Source organism: Rhineura floridana, chromosome 4 (assembly GCF_030035675.1).
Source record: "Rhineura floridana isolate rRhiFlo1 chromosome 4, rRhiFlo1.hap2, whole genome shotgun sequence".
Taxonomy (NCBI): domain Eukaryota; kingdom Metazoa; phylum Chordata; class Lepidosauria; order Squamata; family Rhineuridae; genus Rhineura; species Rhineura floridana.
The window spans coordinates 132048705-132065414 of NC_084483.1; the positions used below are offsets into that span (position 1 = coordinate 132048705).

The following is a 16710-nucleotide window of genomic DNA, read 5'->3' on the forward strand; positions in this document are numbered from 1 at the left end:
ATCCTGTTTCTGTACACACCCCAATGATCAGTCCTCGTCTAGACCATAGCCGCAAGTAGGTGTATTGGATTATTTTTGGGGGGGGGTGATGGTTTGCAAAGCTGGATTCTGCAGAGTAGGATACTTTCAAACAGACCTGCATAAGACTGTACTGTTGGTTGGCATCTGTTGTTAGAAGTAACTTCCACCAAGTTCAGCGGGACTTAGTTGAGACCATTTTTAGGATTGCAGCCCAACTCTCCTCTCTAGGCTCTTTACTGACTAGTTACAAACAAGCTCTCTCTCTGTGAGATATCTAGAAGAATATCTGATAGTGCTTATCTTGGTGAAACAGCTTCAAAAGCAAACCCTGCTACCACTTCTTGAGTTTATAGTGCCAGGCTTAAGTTAATGGAGAAGTTATTTCTATGGTCCTGACAATTAGAAAATTATTGCCTTGTAGAAGGTAGGTGATTTTTTTTTTAAAGATAACATTTGTTCCTGGTAATCTTTTTTATTAAATTAGTTTTTACATTAGCATACAATAAGTGCTCACAAACAAAGAAAAAAGAAAAAGATAAAAATATTTAAAAAGTATTAAAGTTGATTTATCTGACAACTTGCATTACAAAAACATTAAAGGGGGGAAGGTCGGGGAAAATTGAAATAAAACATTTGAAAGGAAAAAACTTTACAATTTGTTTTTTAAACATACTGATAATTACTATATTAAATGAAATGGGACTATTTCATCTGTCATCTTATTGTTCCAAAATTGTATAAACAAGACCCATCTCTCTAAAAACCTATGTTGATAATTGTACACAGCATTCCTGTTATGTCATCTTTATCTTTAGTGTCATTTCCCAGGGTTTTCTCAGCCATTTTATCAATGTTGGAGGTTTACTGTTTTTCCGTTTTTGAGCAATCCATACTTTTGCCACTGAGCAATGTTGCTACTAATTAGGAGTCCACATTTGTAACCTACCCTTAGAACAGACACAGAATTGTTTTGGGATTTCTTGATATTGTTTGGCCTATCATTTCCTGTATTAAATCTAAAATAATGTTCCAAAAGAGTTTTATTTTGGCACAACTCTGAAAAATGTGTGTAAGTCCACCTTACTACTTCTACATCTCCATATTTTGATTATTTTGCCTGACCTATGAGATATTAAGTACCATTGATAAATTGCTTTAAACGAGTTTTCTTTCAAATTGGTACTGGATGTGATTGGGATGTTCTTAAATAGCCAAGTCCATTCTTCTGATATTGATATAAATTTTTCTAGATCGTGACTATTTCCTTTTGTATGTTGGGTGTAACTGTTGTATTTTCAGCAAGGAGAGAATTTGATATATTTTAACAATAGCTTTTTTTCCTCTGGTTGTAGTAAGAAAATTTCAAAGATGGTAGATGAACATGGAACACCATATTTTGTCTTAATCTGCTCTGCTATATGTCTTGATTGGAACAACTAAAAAAATTGAGGTCTCTCACTATTCAATATTGCAATCACATTTTTGTAGGAAATGATAGATCCTTGTTTAAACAAATTGTTACAATAAAGCATTTTCCCAAATATGATGATCGATGGTTTGTTGTACTTGATTATTTACACATTTTTTCTCAAAACTGAGATCAAAAGGGAGAAACCAGGAGCTAACTTTTGTACCCAGTTGATCAAAGTATTGTGTTTGTAGATGTGAGGAAATTGTTTGGTGGTTATTATTTTTGGCTTAAACCATAATATTCCTGTAGTTTTCACTATACAATTCTTGCTCAGCTTTTAATAATATATTATTTCTGTCTTCAAACTATTCTGTAATCAAGGACAATTTAACTGCTTGATAATACCTAGTGATGTTTGGTATTCCCAGTCCTCCATTACTAGGTTTTTTTAATACAAATTTTCATTCATTATCCTACTTGGCTTATTTGACAAAATAAATTTCAATATTCTTTTCTGTAATTGGGTGAGCTTATGATTTTCTATTTTTAAAGGTAGCACCATAAAAATAAATAATATCTTAGGCAAGATCACGGACATGGCTATTTTTCCTAACCATGGCAACTAATGTTTCCCATTTTTTAAAATAATCTTCAATACGCTTAATCTTTTATAGTTGTGCTCCTTAATTGTTTGAAGGTTAGGATGTAGCCAAATACCTAAATATCTTACTGGTTTGTTTTCCCATTGTAGACCAGTGTCTCTTAGCTGTTTTTCTATTTCCCTCTTAGATATATTAATTCCAAAGCATTTAGATTTAGTTGTATTTATTTTATATCCAGAAGCTTCACTGTATGATTGTAACACACTGAGTATTTTAATGGTTAATTCTGGTTGTGTTAAGTTAATGCTATATCATCTGGGTATAACACTATTTTAAATTCTTCATCACCATATTTGATTCCTGTTATTGCTGATTACTTTTAAAAGTGCTAATGGTACCAGAAAAATATCAAACAATAATGGTGAAATGGGCATCCTTGGAGAGTACCTCGCTCCATAACATTCTTTCCTAAACAGAACCATCAGGGAAATCTTACACTCTGATTTAAATTAGGTAAATACTGTATTTACCTATCCCATATCCAGTTTAGAACAAATCTTTAGTGGCATGGTGATTTTTATTGGGGCTAATGTCCCTACTGTTAATAGACCACTTTTATAAGGAGGTATACACATCTTGGATTTGATTAGGCGTCTGTATTTTGTCATCTTCAAGGCATGAGAAGTGTACAGAACAATGAGCGTACCAAACTGAATCTGTTCCTTTAACTTTAGACATGGCTATGCACTATAACAGAGGCGAGAAATTTATCCCCCAGCTGTTGGGAGTCTAATTTGGATTCCATAATCTCCAAACACTTGCTATGCAGTTTCGGACTGATGGGAGTCCCAACAGCTGGAAGGCTACAGGTTCCCTCTCCCTTGCATTATAAAGTGCTTGCATTATGCTGTAGGGCTTTTGTAGGTCTTAAGGGTACTGTTAAACTAGCATTTCCATTCTTTAGGCACAGAGCTTCTACTTTGTAATACCTGAAATGAGGACAGGGGGCTGCTTCAAATATAACAGTTCCAGTTCAACAGACTATGGATTATCGGAACAGGAACAAGCCATATGCCTGCATCTTCCTACCTCACTTAGACCATTTCCCCGGTCAGTTGAAACAGTGTTTAAAGAAATCAGTAAAGATTTGTACAGCTCTGTACATGCCTGGATATCTATGAAATAGTCACGACATTCATGGGCTATTTTACTTTTACTTCTTTGTGCCCTTAATTGTATAAATAAACTGAAAAACTTTGGCTAGCTCTGAGAGTGTCAGTTTCGCTACAACATAATAAAGCTAGCTAACTCATACCTAAACCAGTTTTTTAAGCTGAAAATACAGGACAACTCTTACAGTCTCAGACTAATCTCAGCACTAATGAAGAAGTGTTAATTTCTTTTTGTTCTATCCATGTGGGGTATAGATGTCCTATGGATGATATGGGCTTATTGTGAAGTGAGATTATGACACTTAGTAAGTGTCCTGCTGCCATTTAAATGTTGCAGAAATTAAACAGTACTGGAGATGTCCTGCTTCCAGATGAATTCTTCTGTGTAATGGTTGCCTCTATTACAGTTCTCAGCACAAGTATAAACAGCAAGTGTTCCCCAGTCAATGCTTTCTGCAAGGCTGTCAGCTTTTAGATGATTCAGAAGTTGTGGCATAACCTTAAACAAAACAGAACTGTCACATTACTTTTTAAGCTCATAAAGAAAGGTCAGAGATCAGATCTTCTATTTTTAAAAAATGTTAGCTTCCAACTCACCCCCAAGGATGAATTCTTGGGGGGGGGGAGGACGCTGGCACAATTAATAAATACTTTAGCAAAACATATGGAAAACTTGCAGCAATTGTCTATACTGTATTTGGCATTTGGTTTGTTCTAGTTCACAATCCATTTAACTTAGTATGTAGTTTGAAGTGAAAATGCATACTGTAACTTTCCCACAACTGAGGTTTTACACAGACCCTGGCAAAGATTCAAAGAACCATTTAACTAGAACTACAAAAACACTGCTAAAATTCTCTCCTGCACAGTATATATGCTGTTGCACAAAATTTAAAGTTACCTGAAATTCAAATACTCTTTTACCACCACATATACAGTTGGGGATGTCCATCTCCTGAGGAATATTTTCCCCTGAGATCCAGAGTGGGCCTTCTCCGTTTCTGCAGTATCTGATAATCTGAATATGGGAGAGAGATCAGAGCTGGAGCTTAAGTTACACAGAAAGGCCCTAAAACAGAGCTACACTTCAGTTCCTTTGAAATTAACCCCATTAGTTTCAATGCCAACTAAGTACAATTTATTTTCTCAGGATTATGGGCAAAAGGTTTATTAATTGATATATAGTAAGCAGTCCTTTCTCAGACTGTGGTGTATCTGTTAAAATCTTAAATCTCCTTCATGGCAATCACCCAGCTGCTTTCCCTACAACTTCTAACCAATCCTTGAGTTACTTGGGGATATAAAAGTCAAGGAGGCGTCCTTCAGAAAACGGATGCCTTATCCAAAAGAACAAAAAAGAATATATACACAAAACAGACAAGACAATAATGGATTTAAAAAGGGAAGCATATTGATAAACACATTAAGAATCAACAATAAAAAACTTTCACTACAAAAGTAGGAAGTCAGGTAGGGAGGCAGTTGAATCAAAAGACGAGGAAAATAAAGGGTTTAAAGGAGACTGCTGAAAAGCAAGTGAACTCCTGTGTGTCTTTACTGTGGAACATGTAGGACAAATACCTGTATCAAGAACTGAGGCAAACAGTGGTGATGTTCTAGGCCTTATCAACAAATTAATTGTTACTAGGTCTGGATGATATCTACCCAAGAGTTCTTAAAGAACTCAGATAAAACTGCTTATCTTCTAATGAGAAGGAATAAGGGACAGTTCTTGCAACAGAGGGATGTAAGAACTGGGCTCCTCAAAGGATCTAAATTGGAACCAGTGCTTGTTCGTATCTGCTCAGGGACAGTGAAGTGTCCATACTGGTTGACACCCAATTCTTCAGGGTGATTAAAAACAAAAAGTGATTGTGAAGAGCTCAAAAAGAATCTCTCCAAACTAGATGAATAGGGAATAAAATGACAAATGTGGTTCAGTGTAAAGTGATGAATACTGCAGCAAAAAAAAATAAATCCTCTACTGCACTCTGATCTGGTCTGAGGTAACAGTTACTGATCAGGAAATGGATCTTGGTAGGAAGCTTAATGTCAACCCAATGGATGACAGCTGTGAAAAAAGCAGATGCTATACTAGGGGATCTTGGGAGAGAATTTTTTAAAAACAAAACTCATAATGCTTTATATAAATTATGGCACCATCACACTTTGAGTACTAGACAGTTCTGGTTGCTGCATCTCAAAAGGATATTGGGAAACACAAGGTTTCCTTACAAAGGAAGGTGAGATACAAATGTAAGATGATGATGATGATGATAATGTAAAACTGGAAAAGATTCAGAAAATGCAATCAGAAATTGAGAGAGCTGCAGCAGTTTCCCTACAAGGAAAGGACAATCTATGATTCTATTCTAAACAACATCAACCACGAAAGGCCTACTCGATATCCCACCAGTTAAAGCAGCTAGACTGGTGAGGACTAGGGCGAGAGCCTTTTCAGTTGTGGCTCCCACCTTATGGAATTCTTTACCAATTGACCTTCGCCAGGCCCCCTCTCTGATGTGCTTCCGCCGGGTCTTGAAGACCTGGCTCTTCAATCAGGCTGTCAAGGTGGGCTAGGTTTTATCAGGTTGGCAGTTATTAGTTGTGATTTTAACCTTTCTGTATATGCTTTTATATTGAGTGTACTATATATTTTCTTACTTTACGTCGCCCAGAGTGGCGGGTCAACCTGCCAGATGGGCGTCTAAAAAATCTAATAAATAAATAAATAAATAAATCTTCTTTAGAAAAAATCAGCGGGGATATGATAAAGTGTATAAAATTATGCATGGTGTGAAGAAGTGGATAGAGAGGTTTTCTCCATCTCTCATGAATACCACAGTCTGGGCTCATCCAATGAAGTTGAATGGTAGGACCCAAAAGGATGTATCTCTTCACACAGTGCACATTTAAGCTATGGAATTCACTACCACAAGATGTAGTGATGGCTACCTACTTAGGCTGCAATCCAGTACATACCTACCTGGACCAATGGAGCTTATTTCTGAGTAGATATGTATTGGATTGCACTGTTAGATGGCTTTGAAAGTTAATCTTATTCTCTACTAGTTATGATGGCTCTATACTGTTACCTCCAGGATTGGATGCACCATGATTCAGAATACCATTTGCTGGGGAACAACAGTAGGAGAAAACTATTTTCCTGTCCTGCAAAAGGGCTTTCCATAGGCATCTGGTTGACCACTGCGAGAAAACAATGCTGGACTAGATAGGCCTTTGGGACAGCTCTCTACTTCTGCCACATTGTCCTGTAACTTTTTGTGCAAAGCAATATTACAATTTCGTCCTCAACACCATCACCAAACTCCCTTATTTCTACCAAGATTTAATTTAGATTAAATTTCTGATCTTCACCCCACATCTAAGAACTTTAATGGCATGAAACCCCAATGGTTAGAAAATTAATCCATACTGATAGCACTCTGGACTAAGAAAAATGAAAAACAGTCATTAATATCTTACTCATTGATATTAAAAACAGGACTAATGTTAACTGGAAGGGGTGCTATAGAATAAGGCATTTCAAAACCTGTTCTGGTTCCAAAGAGATTTTTTCTTTAAATTTTTGAAAAATCTTGTCATCTTGGGTTTCATGTTTTGCCATTGCTTCCAAGAACATCTCATCTAGAGATTCTGATGTTTCATCTAAAATCCAAGCACATGAAAAATGTATCATGTTAAAAATCAGTAGTACTACAGTTTTGATAAGCATCTTCTTTCAATCTCAGTCAGGGCTAAATAACTTTCATGAAATCTGTTCTATATAAAACTTAACACACCAGCAATGAAGAACCATGTTTAACTTGAGAGGCTGTAATATAAAAACACATCTGTCTTTTCATGCTGGTTTATTTATTTATTTTATTTTATTTATTTTCATTTCTAGACCGCCCATAGCTAATAGCTCTCTGGGCGGTGTACAAAACGAGATTAAAATACAATATAGAATAAAATCAGTAACAAAGGAACACATTAAACTAAAAACATAAACATAAAGCATTAAACATTAAAATGCCTGGGAGTATAGCCTGGTCTTAACCTGACGCCTAAAAGAAAGAACCATAGGCGCCAGGCGTATTTCCTCCGGTAAGCTGTTCCATAATTCGGGGGCCACCACAGAAAAGGCCCTAGATCTAGTAACAGTCCTCCGGCATCCTGGTGAGTTGGTACCCGGAGGAGGGCCTTAGATACTGAACGAAGTGAACGGGTAGGCTCATAGCGGGAGAGGCGTTCCACAAGGTATTGCGGTCCCACACCGTGTAAGGCTTTATAGGTCAACACCAGCACCTTGAATCTAGCTCGGAAACAAATAGGTAGCCAGTGCAAGTGAGCCAGGACAGGTGTTATATGCGCAGACCGATTGGTCCTCGTCAACAGCCTGGCTGCCGCATTTTGCACTAGCTGAAGTTTCCGAACAGTCTTCAAGGGCAGCCCTACGTAGAGCGCGTTACAGTAATCCAGTCTAGAAGTTACCAGAGCGTGAACAACCGAGGCGAGATCATCACTGTCCAGATAGTTAAATCTATCAGTTAAGTTTTCTTTTTAATATAGGAGCAGAAATGCTGTCAAGCTGAGATGACAGGACTAATTTTTAAAAAGTATGTAATTTTTCCATAGGAGACCAAAAAATATCCCTGTGGATTCTTTTGACTAATATTTTTAAAAGAGGTTGATTTGTTACTATATTTATTTTATGCTGATCACCGACCGTAACGAGAGGGAGAGGGGGAGGGAGGGACTATATTTATTTATTTATATTTATTTATTTATTCTACCCTGCCTTTTAGGGCAAGCCCTCAGAAGCCAGCTTACAGTACAGTTAAAAACAAAACAACTGAACATAATAAAAACAACATCAGAGTAGACACAAGGTGGGGGCAGCAATAAGACGGTGGATTTATTTATTTTTTAAATAGTAAGGGTTGTATCCAATGCTGTCTGTGTGTGAGTGGAACAGACGTCCACTCACACAACAAAAGAACATAACACTTCCGGGAAGGGTGACTTCGCTTGTGCCTGCTTTTGAGACGGGCTCCCGCCTCAAAAGAAGTTTATTCAGATATAAATCAGTCAGAACATTTTTTTTTGACTGATGAAATTTCTCCCGGGCAGGGAGAAACGTAGAGATCAACCTCAAAAGCCTGTTTTTGTTGGGAGGACTGGATTTCATTAATTTATGAGAAAAGGTCCAGCCAGCAATGCCGGACGGACTTCCGAACAAGCTCTATCTGATTAATGCGATACGTTTATCTTTTCTTCAAAGAGAAAACGGACTAACAGGCAAGCACCCTTCTTTCTATTATTTTTTTTACTTGGTTTAAATTGTTGCAGCAAAAAGAGATTTGTCAAATGAATCAGCTTTAAAGAACTTCTGGGTGAGCTATAACTCTTCTCTGTTATTCACGAAATTAACAGCTTATCTCTGTTTCTATTGCAAAAAGCTGTCCTGGAAGTGCATTCTAAAGATATAAACAGAAGAGGGATTTCTATTCCGAGGAACATTATATTGTCTGGGACTATTCTCTTTTTGGTCTGTTTTATTTTGACGAATCTGCTTCTTCACGACGCCACTAACTGTTTTGATGCTGGGAACTAAATTTGTTTTGTGTTCTTGAACATAGAGAGATAAGGCAGGCTGCTCTGTTTATACTGTGATGTCATCAAGCCTGGAATATTAACCCAATTGTTGCTGAAATAAGAAGTGGTTCTTCTTTATTTTTGTTTTGTTTTCGTGGTTTTAAAAATGGCAATCAAGAAAGTGGCTGAGAATCTGGAAGTAATTATGTTTCAGAAAATAATGGATGAGATTGAGATAACGAAACAAACCCTGCGACAGGGTAGTAAGGAGCTGAAAATTGAACTGAGCAAAATGACGCAGGAGCTTAAAGAAATAGGGGATCCTGTGAGAGAGGAGAATGAGATCAGAGATGAGAAACGAAAAAATAAAGGGAAGATACAAGCCCTGGAGATTGGAACAAATGTGGAATTGGAAAAAGATCTGGAGTTTATGGATATTAGAAATAAAATCTACTGTTTGGAATTTAACGTTATCTCTGAAGAAATTAATGAAGTTATTAGAGATAAAGTTATCAATGGCTTGCATAATCTTCTGGACTGGAATGACGTGATGGAGCTTGATATAGAGAAAATCTATGGAATTAACTGCAGCCATGTGACAATGGAAAAACTCTCAAGAGATGAGCCAGTGCATTTTGTAAAAAAGAAGAACAGAGATATGACTTTACAACAATATTTCAGCAACTTATTCAGAATTGATGGCAAGAAAATATTTGGGATAGAGGAAATTCCCATCAGACTCTTATTATATGACTATGGCTATGACAGCAAGATTATTATGGAATACTGATAATGGAAGATTGGACACTGAAATTACTGGACTTAACAGGACTATTGAAGATGGAAGATGGAATTAATATGGATAATGGAATAATGGCTATTGAAATTATTGGACCTAACAGATTTTGATGAGATGGATTAATCGATATGTTTATTTGGACTATGGTTATGACAATAAGATTATTATTATTATTAACAAGATGGATTAATCGACATGTTTATTTGGAGAAAAATTGATAGATATATTTCTTAAAGAATTGAAACCTCTCTTTGACTTTTTGTGGAAAGAATAAAGTAATGTTTATGAGATTTGATGATTAATTAAGATAACTACTGGAGGAAAGTGATTTTATAATATAATTTAAGAGACAGGATTGTTATATATTGTAGACCTACAACTGATTTGATCTGCGACAAATGGGAAGTCAACATTTTATTTTTTTGTTTAATCATTTTTGTTTTGTTTTGTTTTTTGTCTTTGAATGTTTTATGATTTTGTTTTGTATGTTTTATGAAAATTTGAATAAAAATTATTGTAAAAAAAAAAAAACATAACAAAAGAACCTAAGAAGAGCCTGCTGGATCAGGCCAGTGGTCCATCTAGTCCAGCATCCTGTTCTCACAGTGGCCAACCAGCTGCCTGGGGAAAGCCCGCAAGCAGGACCCGAGTGCAAGAACACTCTCCCCTCCTGAGGCTTCCGGCAACTGGTTTTCAGAAGCATGCTGCCTCTGACTAGGCTGGCAGAACACAGCCATCACGGCTAGTAGCCATTGATAGCCCTGTCCTCCATGAATTTGTCTAATCTTCTTTTAAAGCCATCCAAGCTGGTGGCCATTACTGCATCTTGTGGGAGCAAATTCCATAGTTTAACTATGTGCTGAGTAAAGAAGTACTTCCTTTTGTCTGTCCTGAATCTTCCAACATTCAGCTTCTTTGAATGTCCACGAGTTCTAGTATTATGAGAGAGGGAGAAGAACTTTTCTCTATCCACTTTCTCAATGCCATGCATAATTTTATACACTTCTATCATGTCTCCTCTGACCCGCCTTTTCTCTAAACTAAAAAGCCCCAAATGCTGCAACCTTTCCTCGTAAGGGAGTCGCTCCATCCCCTTGATCATTCTGGTTGCCCTCTTCTGAACCTTTTCCAACTCTATAATATCCTTTTTGAGATGAGGCGACCAGAACTGTACGTAGTATTCCAATTGCGGCCGCACCATAGATTTATACAACGGCATTATGATATCGGCTGTTTTATTTTCAATACCTTTCCTAATTATCCCTAGCATGGTATTTACCTTTTTCACAGCTTTCACAGAACGGAACTTCACCTTCTCCTCCTCCCTACTGAAGTCCCCTACATCCCATCAAAATCTGCTCTGGAGCACTGCAGGACTCTCCAAAGCAGATTTTGAGGGTGCCCAGGAGAGGGGGTGCAGGAAGGAAGGAAGGAAGGTTAAGTCCCATTATATGAATGGAAGTCTGCTCACCCAACACTGGATTCTGCCCTCATGTTAAAAACAATTGGAGAGGTTGTAATAGCTAGTTAGCATTGAATCAGTAACACAAGGTCAGTGAGCCACATTCAATCTTTGCTCAAAACAGTCTCAACAGATATTCAGCTTTGAGATAACCATGTCACTTATTCAACTTGCACTTTAATTAGCTAAAGGCTGCAATCCTCTACAGCAGTAGTAGGGAATCTGCAGCTCTCTGTGCCACTCTTGCTCTCCAGGCTAGCCCTCTTGAAATCGCTTCCCCTTCTGCATCATATGGGCACACACAAGAGAGTGTGGTAGAGAGGGAAACACAAATGCTACATCACGAGCCTGGCGGGAGCCTTAAAGTGAGCCTAAAGGGAGATACACAGACATGGACCGAGCAAAAACAGATGGAGCTATGACGAAGTTCTGATCTGTGTTAATGAGTGGAGGGGGGAGAATGGAGAAAAAGAATGAGCAATGGGAGGGGAAAGTACACGTGGGGCAGGGGTAGAGGGAGATGGGTTGGTGGAGAGGGACTAGGCAATCCTGCAAATTCCAACTTCTTTTGGCTCTGGCCCTGCTTACCACCAACATGTGGCCCCCAAAAATTACCTCCATGAGAATGCAGTCCTTGACAGGAAAAAATAAATAAAAGACTCTCCACCCCTGCTATTTGCCCTGGTGGGGCTTACTTCCTAATAGACACGTATAAAATTGCACTGCAAATTTGCCTCAAGCAATCACAGGACCCTAAAGTGAAGTTTGGAGATTAAGTATTTTTAAATTCATCTTAATGAGTTGACTACCACCACCCCCATGACTAACTTGGCTAAGAGGTAAAGGTTGAAAACACAGAAATCAAAAGAACAATATGGTGTAGCTTTTGCTAGACTGTACCATTTCTGATGGGAGGTAGGCGAGGGCATGTCTCAGCATGTAGACAAGGATTTATTACAATCTATTACTTTGTTGTCCCTTCCAACCAATTTGTGCTCATCTTAAACAAAAAGATAGCTGGATGATCTAGGTGTAGTGCTAGCTCCTCCCATGCTTAGTTTTGGCAATGCTATCAAAGTTTTTCACTTATGCAAGAGTTGCAGCCTTGGATACACACAACTGTAGGGAATACTGGTTGCCCATTAGCTACAAGACCAAGTTCAAGCCCTATATGGCTTGGGACAAGGATATCTGAAATATTGTCTTACCCCTTACATACCCATTCGATCACTGTGCTATGCAGGTGAGAGCCTCCTGCAGATACCATCTTATCAGGAGGTCAGTTCTGCACAACATAGGAAGCAAACCTTTAGTGCTATAGAACCAACCCTTTGGAATTCCCTTCCCTTAAATATTAGACAGGCACCATCTGTTATCTTTTTGGTGCCTACTGAAGACCTTCCTCTTTCAACAAGCCTTTTCAGTAGAGACCTTATCCCAGTCTGTGTTGGAATTGTTTTTTAATATGTTTTTAAAGCTCTTTTAAAGGATGTTTTTAAATACGTTTTGTTTGAATATATTAAAAACAGACTTTAAAATATGTTTTAGAGTGTTTTAGTGTTTTGTCTGTTGTCCTGGGCTCCTTCTAGGAGGAAGGGAAGGATATAAACTTAATAAATAAATAATAAAATAAATAGTGCTCATCAAGATGAAACAACACAGCAATTTTCACAGCCTTGTACTCCCAACAATCTTGTATGAGAAGTTAGAATAAAGTACTGTAAGATCAGGAGTTTAATTTTCAAATTAACTTTTGTTTAATAAGATATTTAATTTTTTTGTATAAAATCTTTTGAAAGAGAATGCTGGGTCTTGCCAGGTAGATTATGCTTTTAATATAATTTATTCAGGCTTGTGTAAATTGTATTTATTGTTAATCTGTATTACCTTATACTATGCATTCCTTTGTCAAACTTTTCTGATGACTAGACACAGATAAACAAATAAGAATCTAATCAAATATAAGATCATATTCATTTCTGCATATAACAGTTATATTTTAATATAGAGAGATTTCTCACGATGACAATTCCACTGATCTTTGGAGCCCCATTATTTTTAATTATAAGCTACAGGCATAGAGCATTTTACCCTTCTATGTCAAGTGAAGAGTAGCTAAGCTGTGGCCCACAAGATGTTATTGGACTACAACTCCCAACATCCTTCACCATCAACCATGCTGGTTGCGGCTTATGGGAGATGTTCCAACACCATCTGGACCGCCATATGTTAGCCATTCCTATAAAAAAAAGAGAGCAATTTACTTACGTATATTAGCTGCAGATGTTAATTCTTCATTTTTCTCCAGATCATCCAGTTTTGTTTCACTGACATTCGAAGAGTCAGTTTCTTCAGGCTCTATTACAATTTCATACTCAGGGAAAATAAATTTATGATCTGGAATTGCAATATCCAGCTGATCTGGATCAAAACAAGAACCCAAAATATGTATTAGCCTATTTTAAAATGCTTTCTGGAGGTGGGATGAGTAGGACAAACTCTAAACTAACCATGAACACAAACACAGGACAAAAAAACAAGAAAATAAAGACAGCACACTAGTTTCCAGTTTTTAACAAAAACTGTGATGTCTCTATTTTTCAGTGTTCTGCCTGTCTCTCGCAGCAGAATGACATCAAAACTCTGCAGTAACATTGTTCCTCTCACTGCATAGACTGCTACTACCAAGTTGCCCCCAACCTACAGATGGGTACAGGACCAATAAGGACATGGAAAAATCAGGGTCCAAAAGAACATTCAATTTTTGAAAATGTGCCTTTGCAGAATGCACCCCAAGTTAGACCGAAGCATTTGGACTTGAGTTTAAGTCCACTATCCTCAGCAAACCTGGCACTTCAACCTTCAAGTAAAGGAAACTGTTTCAGGATTTGGGTACCAATGAAGATAAACACAAGTGCTACAAGTGCCACCTTGGGCTTGTACTGGGAAGGGCAGGACAGAAATCTTATAAATAAATAATGTACACTGGCCTGCATGCTCACTTTTTATATATTTCTTCAGTATTGTTCTGGACCACCCTCTTAACAAAAGAAATGATCGTTTCCAGGGTTTCAAATCACTTACCAGGCTGCAAGCATGATAGCTTATGGCCTGCTTTCCAATCCCTAACCTGATGGTCTTTACTACAGTAATGAGCCTTGTGACATTTGGAACATGTTTTGGGACCCAAACACCCACAGACTCTGCACAGCTTCATTCCACATTTTAGCTGCAGATTAATACATGGCAATTCTTCCTGGGGTGGTTCTTCACATGGTGGATCATAAGAGTAAGTGTCATTCTTCCTTGGTAATTGATTCCTAAAAACTTGAGAGAGAGAAAATACAGAAATATTAATTATTTGAAAGGGAGTACGAGTATATACTTTTGATTAACTCTCTCTCAACCTGGTATGTCAGAAATAATACAATGAGCAGTAACACACCTCATTAATTTTTACTTGAGGAGAGAGCCCTTCTTCCAGAGGGTCCAAAGCTCCTTAGCGGAGGGAGACAGCTACTAATTTTGTAATATTTAACTGGCAACATTTGAGAATGTGATATAACACAGCATGCATAATCTGTCTGAGAGAAAAGATTATTTCAAACATCCACTGCTTAATAGTATCAAACTATATTGACATGCTCCAATTCAATTTTCTAATTTTATAGTATCAGGTATCTCAATTGGAATATGCTCTGAAAAATCTGTAGCTGCCATCTGAGGCAGACTCAATCTGCTAATGTTTTCTTAAATTTGTCTTCTGATCAGTTTTGCCATGAAAAGATCAAGAGCAGGGGAAATACCACCAGTTGTGGATCTCAGACGCTTGTTTGGTGTTTCATATTTTAACAGGCTGTTCTTATTCTCAAGATTCATAGCCATGCAAGATGTGTACAATACTACCATCCTTTTCTTAGCTCCACTTCTCCTTATTATGATACTTAAAACATAAGAACTTTATGGCACTCTGAGATGCTTTCCTCATGCGCACAAATTCTACAAGGGCAGTAGTTTCTGGAAGGGGAAAGAAGTGTCTCCATCCCATACACGAGTACCAACATGGTGAAAAATGGTTACCCGACTCACTCTGCTTTTAAGATATCTTACTTATGACATGTTGTGTCCGATCATTTCTACACTGCAATCTTCCACTGCCTAGTTCTACAAGGAGATGCTTGTGACTTTTATTTTAAATGCTGTACCACTGATGGCTTGTTTTCATTGATTGTTATGTAAATCACTTTGTGACCATATATGATGAAAAGTGGTCTATAAACATTAGAACTAATTAAAATTACACTTTAAAGTGATGAAAATAATTACATCTCAGCTTTCTACCAAATGTGCCACAAGGCAGCTGCACACCTGTAAGTATACATGTGAGAAACATGAATCGGGCTGCCAATCATCACATCTGCAACTTATGAGTGGTAGACCCCTCCTCTGTATCTACAGGTGTAAAGGTGACTAAACTAAGCAAGGATGAGCAACAATGCTCATTGTGAAGTAGCTTGGTGGTCTGCATATAGAGAAGAGAGCTATATTTTTATTTGGGAACAGCTCAGTGATAAGAGTATACACTTTACATGCAAAAGGCCCCAGGTTTAGTTCGCAGCATCTCCAGGTAGAACTGGGAAAGGCTCCTGTCTGAAACCCTGGAGAGCCATTGCCAGTCACCATACATGATACTGGACTAGATGGACCAGTGCTCTGCCTTTGGATAAAGCAGTTTTCTGTGTTATTAAATAGGCTTAATTCTCTCAAGTAGCCACACTACCATATAAAACACAAACTTAAATAGGTATAGGCAACCAAGAGTGATGGGATACTATTATTAGAGGGGCGGAAAGCGTGTGGGCAGCTCGTTGTTGTTTGAAGGACAACTCCCCTCATCCCTGACCATGTGCCATGCAAGGTCTGATGGGAATTGTAGCCCAACAACATCTGAAGGAGCGCAGGTTCCCCAGTCGTGCCTTAAAGGCTATGGCTGCAGCCCTATGCAACCCCACTGAACTCGCACAGGATTGCGCTGCAAGAGATGTCTCGGGGCTTAAACGTGCTACTTCCGTCACCTGCACCTGCCTTGCGGCTGTTTGTCACAACAGACCTACTAATGGGCCCTTAACGTCTTAACACAAGACCCTTCGTTGTTCTCCAGCCTAAGCCCAGAAGAGGCACGTCGTCGCCCCCCTCGCCAGCCCTCCGCTGCGCTCACCTCTCAGGCTGCCCGGGGCAGGGCCAGCGGGGCGGTAGCAGGGGGGCTGGCGGCAGCCGAAGAGGAAGAGGCTTCTGTGGAAGGCGTCGGGCCGGTCTTGCAAGGGCGCGTAGAGCTGCAGTAGGAAAGCGCACGGCTGCCCGCACACGCCGCACTGTAATTCGGAGGGCCCCGGCAAGCAGGCCTCGCTCAGCCAAGCCGGCCGCCCGCCAACTTTGCAAGGGAACTGGTCGCTGAGCAGCCGCCAAGCAGCAGCCGCCGTTGTCACCTCCTCCACGAAGCCTAGCTCGACCCTCTGCGAGGCCATTTCCCCCCCCCTTTTCTGCAGAGCACCAAGTAGGCCCAGGGAGCGGAAACCAGCAGGAATGCTACCGCTTCGGCTCACAGCGCCCCCAGTGGAGCGGAAGCTTATGGGCTTTCAGTT

At 38.8% G+C, this 16710-nt stretch overlaps 1 protein-coding gene across 1 annotated transcript; it reads right to left on the reverse strand.

The window, feature by feature from the left end:
* Window positions 1-1482: 1482 nt before the first annotated feature.
* On the reverse strand, window positions 1483-16695 carry PDCD2 (programmed cell death 2). Its single transcript, XM_061624445.1, has 6 exons — window positions 16287-16695; window positions 14153-14395; window positions 13337-13489; window positions 6760-6875; window positions 4108-4224; window positions 1483-3705 (listed from the first exon to the last, which is right to left on the reverse strand). The coding sequence occupies exons 1-6, from the start codon at window positions 16591-16593 to the stop codon at window positions 3547-3549; spliced, it is 1095 nt and encodes a 364-aa protein (XP_061480429.1). The 5' UTR covers window positions 16594-16695; the 3' UTR covers window positions 1483-3546.
* Between the last annotated feature and the right edge of the window lie 15 nt (window positions 16696-16710).